We start from the raw sequence: 14736 nt of genomic DNA on the forward strand, positions 1-14736 counted from the left end.
TTTCTTTAAAGTAGTAACTGCGATGCTAGTGAATGCCATGCTTACACATCACGTATATAACATCATATTTTTAATAATACAGCAGGTATGTAGAGTTTTTTTAAATATTTTCTTTCTGGTATCTTTTTATAATCTTTTAAATTGTTTAGTATTTTTTAAATGTAATGTCTTTCTTAAAAATAACTGCTATGCTTTGTTTTATGTGCAGTGTGCCTGAAGCAAGTCACTGAAGAAGCATCTTCCAACAGAGTACAAAGCAAGCTAGTGTCTTCCTTTCAGCAGCACACTAAAAAGGCGCTAAAGCAGGTAGGTATACTTTAAAGTGTTTGTAAAGTTACTATGTGACTGTACATGTATCCTACCATTTAACAAAAGTGTACTTGTTTATTTAAAATAAAAAGGCTAAATACCTTTTCTGACGTCGCAGCTGTGCAGTCACGTGATCCCCCTGTACTGGCCGGCCCCAATCTATGGAGAGAAGCGGGAGGGGCAGAGATTACACTGTGATGTCAGCCGGCCAGCAGGGGGAAATATCGGCCCCTCCCACTTCTCTCCATAGATCGGGGCCTGCCAGCACAGAGGTGTCACGTGACCGCACAGCTACGGTCTGACAAAAGGTATTTAGCCTTTTAATTTTAAACAAACGCATACACTTTTGTTTATGCAGCTGAATAGCAGCGTTAGGGGCAGGGAGGAAAGCACTCTCATGCTGACAGGGAGGGAGGGGGAGAGGGGAGAGACTGTCAGAGGTGATCAGCAGATGACAGAGGCATGTAAACTGACCACGGTGATCAGGGCTCAGCAGCCATGATGACCGTGATCAGCACAGACAGGGGGACACAGAAACTGGCAGGATTAACCAGGTTTATTACAAGATAGGAAGAGAAGAATTGCACAGCACTGTGCTGTTATTCATGCCTTAAAGGAATAGGATCTTAGGTTTTTTTATAAGGGTTACACACACTTTAACACCTGAATTTATACAGAAACCCAGGTTTTAATGTGAACCCTGTTCTGTAGGCTCTATGCATGAAAGGTAATTATCTGGTCACTTTGAAACATAAACAATTAATGTGTGATTCATGGCCAGCTCTATTTTTTTATTTGAAATAACAAACATGTCATACTTACCTCCACTGTGCAGTTCATTTTGCACAGAGTGGCCGGGCGCGCTCCCGAGTCCAGCATTCGGCGTCCATAGTTGCCGAATGTATGACTCGGCCTCGCCCCCAGGCTCCTGCATCATTGGATTTGTTTAACAGCAGCGGGAGCCAATGGCTGCGCTGCTATCAATCTGTCCAATCAAGCGCCAAGAACCCCAGACAGAGGGACAGCGTGTCCTCGCCGTGGGATATTCCAGGGCTCAGGTAAATAAAATGGGTGGGGGGGGGTGGGGGGCTGGTGGGCTGGTCACTGCCTGGTGTGTTTTCACCTTAATGCATAGGATGCATTAAGGTGAAAAAACACAAGGAGATTTACGAGGAAATCCAAGTAGGGTATATAGAGGCCACGTCTGCTCGCTAGCAGCATGCCCTGTCATGGCTAGATCTGTCTGTCCATTTAACTTGGTTGTCAGAACCCACATGGTGGCAAGATCTCACTCTAAACATACGCGGAAAATAAATTGCTGAATCGCCACAGAAATTTTACAACCTGCTGGCAGAACTTCATTTGACATCCAGCAATTATGATATAAGTACTTGTTATTCATAGGGAGTTTATACTTAATTGGCTGGACTTTCCTGCAAGCAACATTTAAAAGCTTATACATATTTTATAGTTTGTAAATATCTGCCAATGTGTGTGTCTGACCTAAAACCACTGTTTTAAATTCCCAAGATGTTGCTGTACATGGGTCTGTACATGATGGAGGAATTTTTATGACGTACTGTATTATGTCTTATCCAAAGTGTGTGATCTAGACTTCTAAGAGTAGGAACTGATGACTGACGTTTGAGTACAGTGGCAGTTTTCAGACCAGGGAGAGGTGTCTAGGATCTCTATACATTAAAGACATCTGAGTCCTTTCAGGCATCAGATCAGATTACTACATTGTGTATTCAGCCCCCTGTATTATATCTAGTTATTTAACTACTATAATACAGGGCACTTTCACCTCCATCCTGCCCAGGCCATTTTTCAGCCTTCAGCGCTGTCGCACTTTGAATGACAATTGCACGGTCGTGCAACACTGTATCCAAATTAATTTTTAATCATTTTCTTCAAACAAATAGAGCTTTCTTTTGGTGGTATTTAATCACTCCTGGGTTTTTTATTTTTTATAAAAGAAAAAAGAACGAACATTTTGAAAAAAAAATTTTTTCTTTCAGTAAACTTTGTAAATAAGTAATTTTTCTGCTTCATTGATGTGCGCTGATGAGGCTGCACTGATAAGGTGGCACTTATGGGCACTGATAGATGGCACTTATGTGCGGCACTGAGCACTGATGAGCAGGCACTGAGAGGCAGCAATGACTGGCATTACTGATGGGCGCTGATTTGCAGACAAGGTGCCTGCTACAGTAGCTGAATAAAATGGAGATTGTATTGTTCTGGTCGAAGGTGAATGGCTAACAGGTGCCCAGCAGTCGGTTTAAAAGTAGGACGGTCCTGGCATATGCCAGCAGCACAGGTACCTGCTAGAGATGTCGCTTGGGAGGCAAAGGCAATAGCTCCCTTGCAGAGAAAAGTAAACCTGAACAAAAGTTCTGAGGGATGCTTTCCAAACTACCACTAAAGGTCAAACACTCAGTTGCAGTTTCCTATTACCTTTCAGTTATTTTGGGTGCAGTTACATCAGATGTAATCCTGAGCCACCGTACAACTTAGCTGCTGACATCTAGTTGGAGCAGTAATATAACAAGTGATGGTTTTCTGGGAAGTCCAGAAGAGGATCTTGGTGGAGATGTGCCATAGCAGTGCTCTAACCCTCTTTGAAATGGTTATTTTATAGAATGAGAGAAATGAAAGAATAAGGTTACAGTAAAAAGGGACTGCTTTGGAAAAAACTGTATTGAGGAAATCTCCAACTTCGTTTGCAGAAACGCAGCTCCAAATTTGCAAGGAACCTCCACCATGCTTCACCGTTGCCTGTAGACACTCATTATTGTAGCACTCTCCAGCCCCTCATTAGCAAACTGTCTTTTGCTACAGCCAAATATTTTGGCTCATCAGTCCAGAGCACCTGCTGCCATTTTTCTGCACCCATGTTCCTATGTTTTCGTTCATAGTTGAGTCACGTAGCCTTGTTTCCATGTCCTATGCATGAAAACATTGGAACTGGAGTGCAGAAAAATGGCAGCATGTGCTCTGGACTGATTAGTCGAAATTTGAAATATTTGGCTGTAGTAAAAGGCAGTTTGTTCTCCAAAAAGGCTGAAGAGCGTTACACTAATGAGTGTAGGCAAAAGTGAAGCTGTATTTCTGTAAATGGAGTTAGAGATTTGGTCAGGATCAATGGTGTCCTCAATGCTGAGGAATACAGGCAGATACTTGTCCATCATGCCGCACCATCAGGGAGGTGTGTGATTGGCCCCAAATTTATTCAGCAGCAAGACCCCAAACATACAGCCAATGTCATTAAGGACTATCTTTAGTCTAAAGAAGAACAAGGAGTCCTGCAAGTGATAGTTTGGCTCCCACAGAGCCCTCATCAAGTCTGTCTGGGATTAACCACTTCATGACTGCGCTATAGCCAAAATACGGCTGCAGCGCGGCTCTCTCGTTATGGGAGGGTGTCCATGGATGTCCTCCCAGAACCACACCCCCGGGGCACACATCTGGTGCACTCTGTGATCGTTGTGTCTTTCAGACAACTGATCACAGATCATGGTAAAGGGCCAATCACAGCGGCCCTTTACCATGATCAGACACAGCTGATCCCCTGTAAACAAATGCCGTTTATTAGTATTTCCTTTCTTCAGCGCTGTCACTGTGTGAGTAAAGGAAAGCTGATAACCGGCAATCCTGTGACAGCTCACATTTACACTGATAATCAGGGAAATGATTATCAGTGCAGCCTCGTCAGTGAAGGAGAAAAATTACTTATTTGCAAACTTTTATAACAGAAACTAAAAAAAATTTGTTTCTTCTTTTTAAAATGTTCGTTCTATTTTGTTTGTTTAGCAAAAAAAAGATAAAAAATGTAATATCTGTACAGTGTTGCATGACAGGGCAGTTGTCATTTAACCACTTCAGCCCCGGAAGGATTTACCCCCTTCCTGACCAAAGCACTTTTTTCGATTCAGCACTGCGTCGCTTTAACTGACAATTGCGCGGTTGTGCGACGTGGCGCCCAAACAAAATTGACGTCCTTTTTTGCCCACAAATAGAGCATTCTTTTGGTGGTATTTGATCACCTCTGCGGTTTGTATTTTTTGCGCTATAAACAAAAAAAGAGCCACAATTTTGAAAAAAAAAACAATATTTTTAACTTTTTGCTATAATATATATCCCACAAAAATATATAAAAAAAAAACGTTTTCCTCAGTTTAGGCTGATATGTATTCTTCTACATATTTTTGGTAAAAAAAATCGCAATAAGCGTATATTGTTTGGTTTGCACAAAAGGTATAGCATCTACAAAATAGGAGATAGTTTTATGGCATTTTTATTAATTTTTTTTATTAGTAATGGCGGCGATCTGCGATTTTTTTTTTTTTTTTATTGTAACTGCGACATTATGGCGGACTCGTCGGACACTTTTGACACTATTTTGGGGCCATTGTCATTTATACATCGATCAGTGCTATAAAATGCACTGATTACTGTGTAAATGAGCCTGGCAGGGAAGGGGTTAAACACTACGGGCGATCAAGGGGTTAAGTGTGTCCTAGGGAGTGATTCTAACTGTGGGGGGGATGGGCTAAATCACTGTTCTCAATGACAGGAAGCAGTGATCTCTGTCATGTCACTAGGCAGAACGGGAAAATGCCTTGTTTACAAAGGCATCTCCCCGTTCTTCCACTCATCCGCGGGACTCATGGTTGCGGAGCACGCAAGGGGCGCGCGGGTGCCCACAATGCTGCTTTTTAAAGGGCCTGGGCAAGATTGGCCTGGGCAAGAAGGGGGTTAAATTGCCCAGTATTGAAGTGGTTAAATGAAAAGACAGAAGGATTAGAGGCAGCCTACATCCACAGAGGATCTGTGGTTAGGTTGTTGGGTACATCCTACCTGTTCAGTTCCTGCAAAAATTGCGTGTGAGTGTACCTAGAAGAATTGATGCTGTTTTGAAGGCAAAGGGTGGTCACACCAAATATTGATTTGATTTGTATTTCTCTTCTGTTCATTTACGTTCCATTTTGTTAATTGATAAAAACAAACTATTAACACTGTGTGTGTGTGTGTGTGTTTGTATAGTATATTTTGTACTGTGTACACACCTTAGATCAAACGTGGAGCTTCAGGAAGCATGGAGCTTTTACAGTACCGAAATCTGTTTGGTTTTTTTTGTTTGTTTTTTTTCAAACAGTCTGACATTGACATGCAGTGAACTAATACTGCTAATATGCTATGCTTTTCTTTGCGACTGGGCACACATGTCATGTATGAGAGTAGTTGCTACAGTCATATCCTATGACCATGCTATAGATGGATGTCTGCTTCGTTAAACTGGTTCTTGAGAATGAATATCAAGTTGTTGCTTGAGTTACATTTTGGCTAATTTAGTGTTTGTATGTAATACTGGCCATATGGGTATTTTTCTGACTCTTTAACATGTCCGCTGATCCCCGCTGAGCAGTCAGATGGCTTGTCTGTGTCCGCTCTGCTTATGCAATGTCAACGGTTGTCAATGGGCACATGCCTTTTGAAACCACTGCTCCATAGAGGGCAATAGATGATCCAATCAGGTCCGCCTAAAAAGCTGACAGGCGGACCCGGTAGATCTACCTGTGTGAAAGGGGCCTTAATCCATATAATATGGATCATTTTTACCACTGTTTCAACTCTTTTTGACTGATTTCCCAGGACTGAATTGAAGTTAAAAACAGACATTGGATAGTTCTGATTGTTTATGCTAATCATTGATAATTTGTCCAAGCATCATTTGAGTCACTTTTAACCGAAAAGAAGTGCATTTTCTTTAATCTCCTGTCACAAAAAAAAAAAAATAGTCAAAGTGCACAACAACAGATGAGTAACTTTTTGCCAATCGGTGCAGACAATTTACAATTTGTATTACTTTCAACATCCAGTTTATTAAACTGACAGAGTGAACAGTCAATTGGATAAAAAGAATATTTGCCCAGATTTAGAGTTCACATCCTCTGAATATTTACAGGAATCACCAGGTCATTTTCTTGTAGTAGTGTCTCTACAGATTACTTTATTATAAGACTACCATGTCTGGACTTTAACATTGGTAATTGAACTTGAAGTGTACCTTGAATACAGAAACTACACTTGCCAAAAAATGTTGCCTAAATCTTTGTGCTGATTAAAATACAATATTCAATTCTGTTAGCTATGAAAATTATAAAGTACACTGTAACTTTATCTACAAGTTATCTGACTGGCTTTTTTTGTTCAGACAGTCTTGGTGCCAGTGAAGCTATTATCACCTTGTTGTTTACATTACCAAAGCTGAGTACATCTGTACATTCAAATATAACAGCACTGCTTTGAAAAATAGGATTTTTGTGCTTGCTGTAAAACTCTTTTTTTCTGAGTTCATAGAAGGGCACAGCTGAGGTCTTGGTCTTTGACCTTTTTAGGTTATAATGCCACAAGACAAAAGCACAGTATAGGGCAGGGATATGCAATTAGCGGACCTCCAGCTGTTGCAAAACTATAAGTCTCATGAGGCATAGCAAGACTCTGACAGCCACAAGCATGACATCCAGAGGCAGAGGCACGATGGGACTTGTAGTTTTGCAACAGCTGGAGGTCCGCTAATTGCATATCCCTGGTATAGGGGCATCCACTAAAGGTGGCCAATGCACTCTTCTGCTAAAGGCAGCTCGGCTGGTCAGAAAGCATTTAGAGAACAGCCAGTCATAGACAAAAAGCAAATGAAGGGGGGGTGCCTGCATGCACACTGAATCTCATAAACGTCCGTTTTTTTGAGTTTTGATGTTTTTTTTGTTTTTTTTTAACAGCCCATAAACTCCTCTCTATGTTATCCTATGTGTCCATGCACACATGGACGTTTATGGGCTGTTGTCTGAACATGAAAATCTAACAAAGTCATAGGAGAGAGTACTGGAAAAGCTGCATAGGATAACCCCTATGCAAAAACAAAAAACTTTAACAAGGAATTGAACTCAAGTATCCCAATGCAACCCCGGTGGAACAATATGACCAGCGCACTGGTCAAGATCTTCCCCATAGAGATATTCCTGGAGCAAAGTTTTTCGCTTTACAACAGGCAAGAGTGCTAATATGTACGACGGACGACCCAGTTGGAGGTGGACCAGTGTTTTTCAACTCCAGTCCTCAAGTCCCCCCAACAGGTCATGTTTTCAGGATTTCCCTCAGATGAAACAGCTGTGGTAATTACTAAGGCAGTGAAACTGATCAAATCACCTGTGCAAAATAATGGAGAGCCTGAAAATATGACCTATTGGGGATACTTGAGCACTAGAGTTGAGAAACACTGAGGTAGACTACCCAGTATTTTTTTTTCTGATAAATTCTGTTTTATTGATTTAGAAAAACATACAATACAAAAAAGCAGTCTAGCAGTCAGCTGCCAACTAACCAAAAACTTTTAGAGCTTCTTTTCTTGCTCTAAGCCAGGTACATCGATTACATCAGAGGTAAGAAATCAGGATTACAGAAACAGAATTTAAGGCCAGAAGCCTGCATTTTGCAGTCAGACAAACACAATACTGTGTATCATACTCCCACAATAAGAGAGGATGCAAAGCAGACAAATGCGTAAGGCCATCTCAGAGGACCCAAGTGTACTTAAGCCACTCGTCAAGTGGAAATACAGGAGGGATATATAAGCAACTAGGGAGTCTGCCCAGGCATCCGTACAACTTATGGATCATGAGCAGTATCTGGGTGTTCAAGCCACTGAACCCAGATTTTGTCAGAATTTTTTGGACATCAAAGTACCCAATATTTCAGCACAGGAACGACCATCTCAGAGAAAACCCTTTGCACTCATGGCTGAGGAAACAACAGCGAAGCCGTTAAGTCTGCAATGCAATACATGTGTGCACTACTTACTTTGTTCCTGCCTTTTCAACGTGAGGTAGCATCATTCTGCCATTGCTCCTGTTTTTAGAGTCGCTCAATTTCACCTCAGTCTTTGCTGCGGCTTGCAGTGACCTGGGCACTTATGGTCATTTAAACCTTCAGGGTCCATGCATACTGGGCTTAAAAAATGTTGCTTCTACAGGAGTTTTGTATTTTGCCTGTAGAAGAAGCTCAATGTTATCCTATGTGTCCATGCACATTAGGACGTTTAGAGGCATATTTCAAGCTCAGTGTTTAGAGGCAGAGAAAAAACCCTTCTGGATTGTGTTTTTGAGAGGAGTTTTCTGGAAGAAAAACACTAAACACTCCTAAATGCTTGTACAAAAACACTTTATATGAACGTTTTTTTCTGCCTGGGGAACTTGCTTTTTTTTTTTTTTTTTTTTTAAGCCTAGTGTGCATGGGCCCTTACTGCTTTCAGCAGCTGCATTGTAACTACCCAAGGTTTTTACCCATTGTTCTCAATCTGCACCGGGTCTCCCCAGCTCACAACACATTAACAGTTCCAGGGACTTGACACTGGATCATTGTCCCCTGCTTGTTTCCCTACATTCTTCAGAGACTTCCTTAACTCCATCGGTGTTGTATGTGAGTTTAGCTGCATGATATATTGTTTTTATGCAATTTTACCTGTTCATTATATGCTCTTTTAATAAATACTACACTATGAGGCATATCTTTTGTTTATGGCCTTTGGTATTTGGTATGAATGGAGCTCTACCCTGTGACGTGAGATATGAGAGGAAATCCTTGCACTGATACCCTTTGGACATACCCATTTTTACCTTTGATGCTTCTTATGATCTTTTGTTGGGTGAGTGCGCACTGCATTTGGGTGAAAGCTGGTGGAGCCTGGAGATTATTATTATTATACAGGATTTATATAGCGCCAACAGTTTACGTAGTGCTTTACAACTTGAGGGTAGACAGTACAAATACAATACACTTTAACCACTTAACAACCGGCCCATAGCCAAATGACGGCTACAGGGCGGTTGGATAACTCTGGGAGGGCGTACTATGACGTCCTCCCGGAGAAACAGTCCCGCGCGCCCCCCCTGGCGCGCACACGGGAACATCCGTGTTCGCCGGGTCCACGGGACCCGGCGCAACACGGATCGCGGTAAAGGGCCAATGACAGCGGCCCTTTACCATGTGATCGCTCCGTCCAATGACGGAGCGATCACAAATGTCAACAAAGGCTGTGCTGCAGGGTCAGCACAAGTTCATCGCTCTCCTCTCCTCACACCGATGCAGCGTGAGAGGAGAGGAGAGCTTCACAGTGCCGAACAGTGATTTTTTTTAAATTACCAGTGCCCAGCAGTGCCACAGCAGTGCCCCAACAGTGCCACAACAGTGCCCCAACTGTGCCACAACAGTGCCATCTGTGCCACATCTGTGCCACCTGTGCCATCTGCCACCTCTGTGCCACCAGAGCCACACCAGTGCCACACCAGTGCCACACTAGTGCCACTTGTGCCAATCAGTGCCACCTGTGCCCATCAGTGCCACCTGTGCCCATCAGTGCCACCTGTGCCCATCAGTGCCACCTGTGCCCATCTGCGCCACGACAGTACCTCATCAGTGTCGCCAGTGCCGCCTGTGCCCACCAGTGCCACCTGAGCCCACCAGTGCCGCCTGAGCCCACCAGTGCCGCCTGAGCCCACCAGTGCCACCTCTGTGCCACTACAGTGCACACCAGTGCAACCAGAGCCACACCAGTGCCACTACAGTGCACACCAGTGCCACCTGTGCCCAACCAGTGCCACCTGTGCCCAACCAGTACCACCTGTGCCCATCAGTGCCACCTGTGCCCATCAGTGCCGCCTGTGCCCATCAGTGCCGCCTGTGCCCATCAGTGCCGCCAGTGCCACATCAGTGCTGCCTGTCCCACATCAGTGCCGCCTGTGCCACATCAGTGCCGTCAGTGCCGCCTGTGCCCACCAGTGCCGCCTGTGCCCACCAGTGCCGCCTGTGCCCACCAGTGCCACCAGAGCCACCTCTGTGCCCACCAGAGCCACCTCTGTGCCCACCAGAGCAACACCAGTGCAGCCAGAGCCACACCAGTGCAGCCAGAGCCACACCAGTGCAGCCAAAGCCACACCAGTGCCACCTGTGCCCATCAGAGCCACCTCTGTGCCCACCAGAGCCACCTCTGTGCCCACCAGAGCCACACCAGTGCAGCCAGAGCCACACCAGTGCAGCCAGAGCCACACCAGTGCAGCCAGAGCCACATCAACCTCACCAGCTACCAGTATGGCAAAACAATTATTTACAGCCGAGGAGGCCTACCAGCGTCTCAGCATGACCGATGAGAGCAGCGGGGAGCTCTCTGAGTCTCTGTCCGATTCGGATTCGGCCTATGAACCCGTGACAAGCAGCGGGTCCGATACAGAATCAGAAGAGGAACGTGTGCCCGTGAAAAGAAGGCGTTCTGGCGTGGAGCAGCAGCCTACTACCACCTCGAGTGCAGTGCCGTCCACCTCCAGGGCAGCGCCGTCCACCTCCAGGGCAGCGCCGTCCACCTCCAGGGCAGCGCCGTCCACCTCCAGCGCAGTGCCGTCCACCTCAAGCGCAGTGCCGTCCACCTCAAGCGAAGAGCCACTGCAACAAAGGCCAGGCACCAGTAGGGTGTCATCTCAGCCCCAAAGGGATAGAGGCCATGCCAGCCTACCCTATGCCCTTCAAAACCCCCTGTGGCTTCCCCCTAATTCCGGAGCAGCAAATATCCCCCCTTTTACCGCCCAGCCAGGTGTCCAGGTGAACACCGATAATTTTGTCATGCTCGATTTTTTTTATTTGATTTTCACGGAAGACTTTCTATCATCCATTGTGGCCCAGTGCAACCTTTACGCACAGCAGTACATCGTAAGCAACCCTGGCTCTAGTTATGCCCGTCCCTTTGAGTGGAAAGAGCTTACCATAGCAGAATTTAAAATTTTCTTAGGCCTAACTTTTACAATGGGTCTCACAAAAAAAACCCAAATGTACTCATATTGGTCAACTAACCCCGTCCACCACATGCCACTCTTCTCTTCAAAAATGCCAAGATCAAGATACCTTATGATTTTGCGCTTCCTTCACTATAATGACAACACCCAGTGCCCTCCCCGAAATGACCCAGCATTTGACAAATTATTCAAACTTCGGCCACTCCTAAATTATTTCTCAGAAAAATTTCCCCAGCTATATACCCCCGACCAGAATATTTCTGTTGATGAGTCCCTAGTAAAATTTACAGGCAGGCTTGGCATCAAACAGTTTATCCCCAGCAAAAGGGCCCGATATGGGGTTAAAATGTATAAACTTTGCGACCGAGCCACGGGGTACATTTACGCCTTCCGGGTGTACGAAGGGAAGGACACCCAACTGCATCCCCCTGAATGTCCAGAATATATTGGAACCAGCGGCAAAGTTGTCTGGGAGCTCGTTTATCCACTGCTTGGAAAGGGGTACCACCTTTATGTGGATAATTTTTATACTAGCTTGCCCCTCTTCCGCAATCTTCACCGGAGGGACACCCCAGCATGTGGTACTGTAAGAACCAATAGAAAAGGCTTCCCGCAAAAATTGGTCAAGGAAAGGCTACGCCGAGGGGATACGGTGGCTTTGCGGAACCAGGAGCTATTGGCTGTCAAGTGGAGGGACAGACGAAACGTCCACATGCTGACGACAATCCACAATGACACCTACGTGGAAGTCCCAAGAAGAAACGGCCCAGTCCAGAAACCTGCTTGTATTTATGATTACAATTTATTTATGGGGGGAGTGGACTTTAACGATCAGATGATTGAACCCTACCTTCCCACAAGAAAATCCCGTCACTGGTATAAAAAAGTGTCCATTTATTTTTTCGGTTTGGCCATGTACAACACTTACGTAATTTACCAAGAATCTACTGAGACCCCCGTATCCTATCTGCAATACCAGGAACAAGTAATCTCCTCCCTTTTGTACCCTGAAAGCCCACCAGAAAATATTCGCTCTGATTCCGTGAGCAGACTTCACGAACGCCACTTTCCTGACAAAATCCCCCCCCGTGAAACAGGCCACAGACGTCAGAAAAAATGCCGGGTGTGCTCCAGAAGAGGAATTAGAAGAGACACCACGTATTATTGTCCCGATTGTCCTTCCCAACCAGGCCTCTGTATAAGCGAATGTTTCCGCCGTTACCATACTTCTCTACAATATTAGGGAAGTATGGTAAACGTAATTCTCATTTCCTGTAATTTTCCTCCACACCCCTTATGCCACTGCACTGAACCCGATTTACCTCTGCCTTCTCCGGAATCGACCCTGGCCTGTTATACGACCAAGCTTCTGCCTAACACTAAAACTGTACCTACCTCTGCCTTCTCCGGAACTGACCCTGGCCTGTTATACGACCAAGCTTATGCCTAACGCTGATTTGTACCTACCTCTGCCTGCTCTGGAACTGACCCTGGACTGTTTGACCACGTTTTTTGCCTGCCTCTTGGACTGATCATTTACCCTGCTATGCTAGTGGGAACACAGTGGTCTCACATATGTGAGGGGCTCCAGAAATGTTTTTCTGGATGAAGAAATCTAACTTTTTAGCTTTCTCATTCCCAGATTTAGGGTCTGGAGACTCGGAGGCTTCAAAGAGATTTGGGTGGGAGAAGCCTCTACCCCTGTCCCCATTCTTTCCTGGTCTGCTACTTGGACCATGTTCCTGCTTACTACCAGGACCAATATTTTGGCACTGCTGGCAATGTCTCTACGTGCACTGACCCTGGACTGTACAAGGACATTATCCCTGCCTGTACTATGGACAATATTCCTGCCCGCTGCCTGGACAATTCCATTCACTGTGGATGACCACGTCCCTGCCTGCTGCCTGGATCAGGGCTCTCCTCCTGTGGACAACTGCACTACTAAAACTACAGGTAATCTTTTGTTTACCCTTTGCTCAGCAGAATGTATTTTAGGGTGTAATTCATGGTATGTTCATGCTATGTGTTAGAAATATGAAGGGCCTTCAAAAATGTAATAGACTGTAAGGAAATTAGATGTGTAATTTATGCTCCTAGAACGCCTGAATGTGCTACTTCAATGTTGGGCCTCTGTATGTGGCCAGGTTGTGTAAAAGTCTCACACATTTGGTATCGCCATATTCGGAAGGAGTAGCAGAATATATTTTGGGGTGTCATTTTTGCTATGTACATGCTATGTGTCGGAAATATCTTAGAAATGGACAACTTTGTGTAAAAAAAATGCGTTTTCATTTTTTTTCCACATTTTCCACAAACTTCTGGAAAAAAATGAACCATTCAGAAGACTCAATATGCCTCATAGATTATACGTTGGGGTGTTTTCTTTCCAAAATGGGGTCACTTTGTGGGCGTTTCCATTGTCCTGGTGCTCCAGGGCCGTCAAAAGTGTAATAGGTGGTTGAGAGATTAGATGTGTAATTTATGCTCCTAGAACGCCTGAATGTGCTACTTCAATGTTGCGCCTCTGTATGTGGCCAGGTTGTGTAAAAGTCTCACACATGTGGTATCGCCATACTCGGAAGGAGTAGCAGAATATATTTTGGGGTGTCATTTTTGCTATGTACATGCTATGTGTCGGAAATATCTTAGAAATGGACAACTTTGTGTAAAAAAAATGCGTTTTCATTTTTTTTCCACATTTTCCAAAAACTTGTGGAAAAAAATGAACCATTCAAAAGACTCATTATGCCTCATAGATTATACGTTGGGGTGTTTTCTTTCCAAAATGGGGTCACTTTGTGGGCGTTTCCATTGTCCTGGTGCTCCAGGGCCTTCAAAAGTGTAATAGGTGGTTGAGAGATTAGATGTGTAATTTATGCTCCTAGAACGCCTAAATGTGCTACTTCAATGTTGCCCCTCTGTATGTGGCCAGGTTGTGTAAAAGTCTCACACATGTGGTATCGCCATACTCGGAAGGAGTAGCAGAATATATTTTGGGGTGTCATTTTTGCTATGTACATGCTATGTGTCGGAAATATCTTAGAAATGGACAACTTTGTGTAAAAAAAATGTGTTTTCATTTTTTTTCCACATTTTCCAAAAACTTCTGGAAAAAAATGAACCATTCAAAAGACTCATTATGCCTCATAGATTATACGTTGGGGTGTTTTCTTTCCAAAATGGGGTCACTTTGTGGGCGTTTCCATTGTCCTGGTGCTCCAGGGCCTTCAAAAGTGTAATAGGTGGTTGAGAGATTAGATGTGTAATTTATGCTCCTAGAACGCCTAAATGTGCTACTTCAATGTTGCGCCTCTGTATGTGGCCAGGTTGTGTAAAAGTCTCACACATGTGGTATCGCCATACTCGGAAGGAGTAGCAGAATATATTTTGGGGTGTCATTTTTGCTATGTACATGCTATGTGTCGGAAATATCTTAGAAATGGACAACTTTGTGTAAAAAAAAATGCGTTTTCATTTTTTTTCCACATTTTCCAAAAACTTCTGGAAAAAAATGAACCATTCAAAAGACTCATTATGCCTCATAGATTATACGTTGGGGTGTTTTCTTTCCAAAATG

General features: G+C 44.2%; 1 protein-coding gene across 1 annotated transcript in view; it reads left to right on the forward strand.

Moving 5' to 3' along the window:
• The window catches only part of ASXL3 (ASXL transcriptional regulator 3), a 217442-nt gene that overhangs the window by 116092 nt on the left and 86614 nt on the right, over positions 1 to 14736 (forward strand). The window contains exon 6 of the mRNA XM_073631540.1: positions 209 to 306. Coding sequence (XP_073487641.1) covers positions 209 to 306 — 98 coding nt within the window. The remainder of the gene's footprint in view (positions 1 to 208; positions 307 to 14736) is intronic.

Source organism: Aquarana catesbeiana, linkage group LG05 (genome assembly GCF_042186555.1).
Source record: "Aquarana catesbeiana isolate 2022-GZ linkage group LG05, ASM4218655v1, whole genome shotgun sequence".
Taxonomy (NCBI): Eukaryota; Metazoa; Chordata; class Amphibia; order Anura; family Ranidae; genus Aquarana; species Aquarana catesbeiana.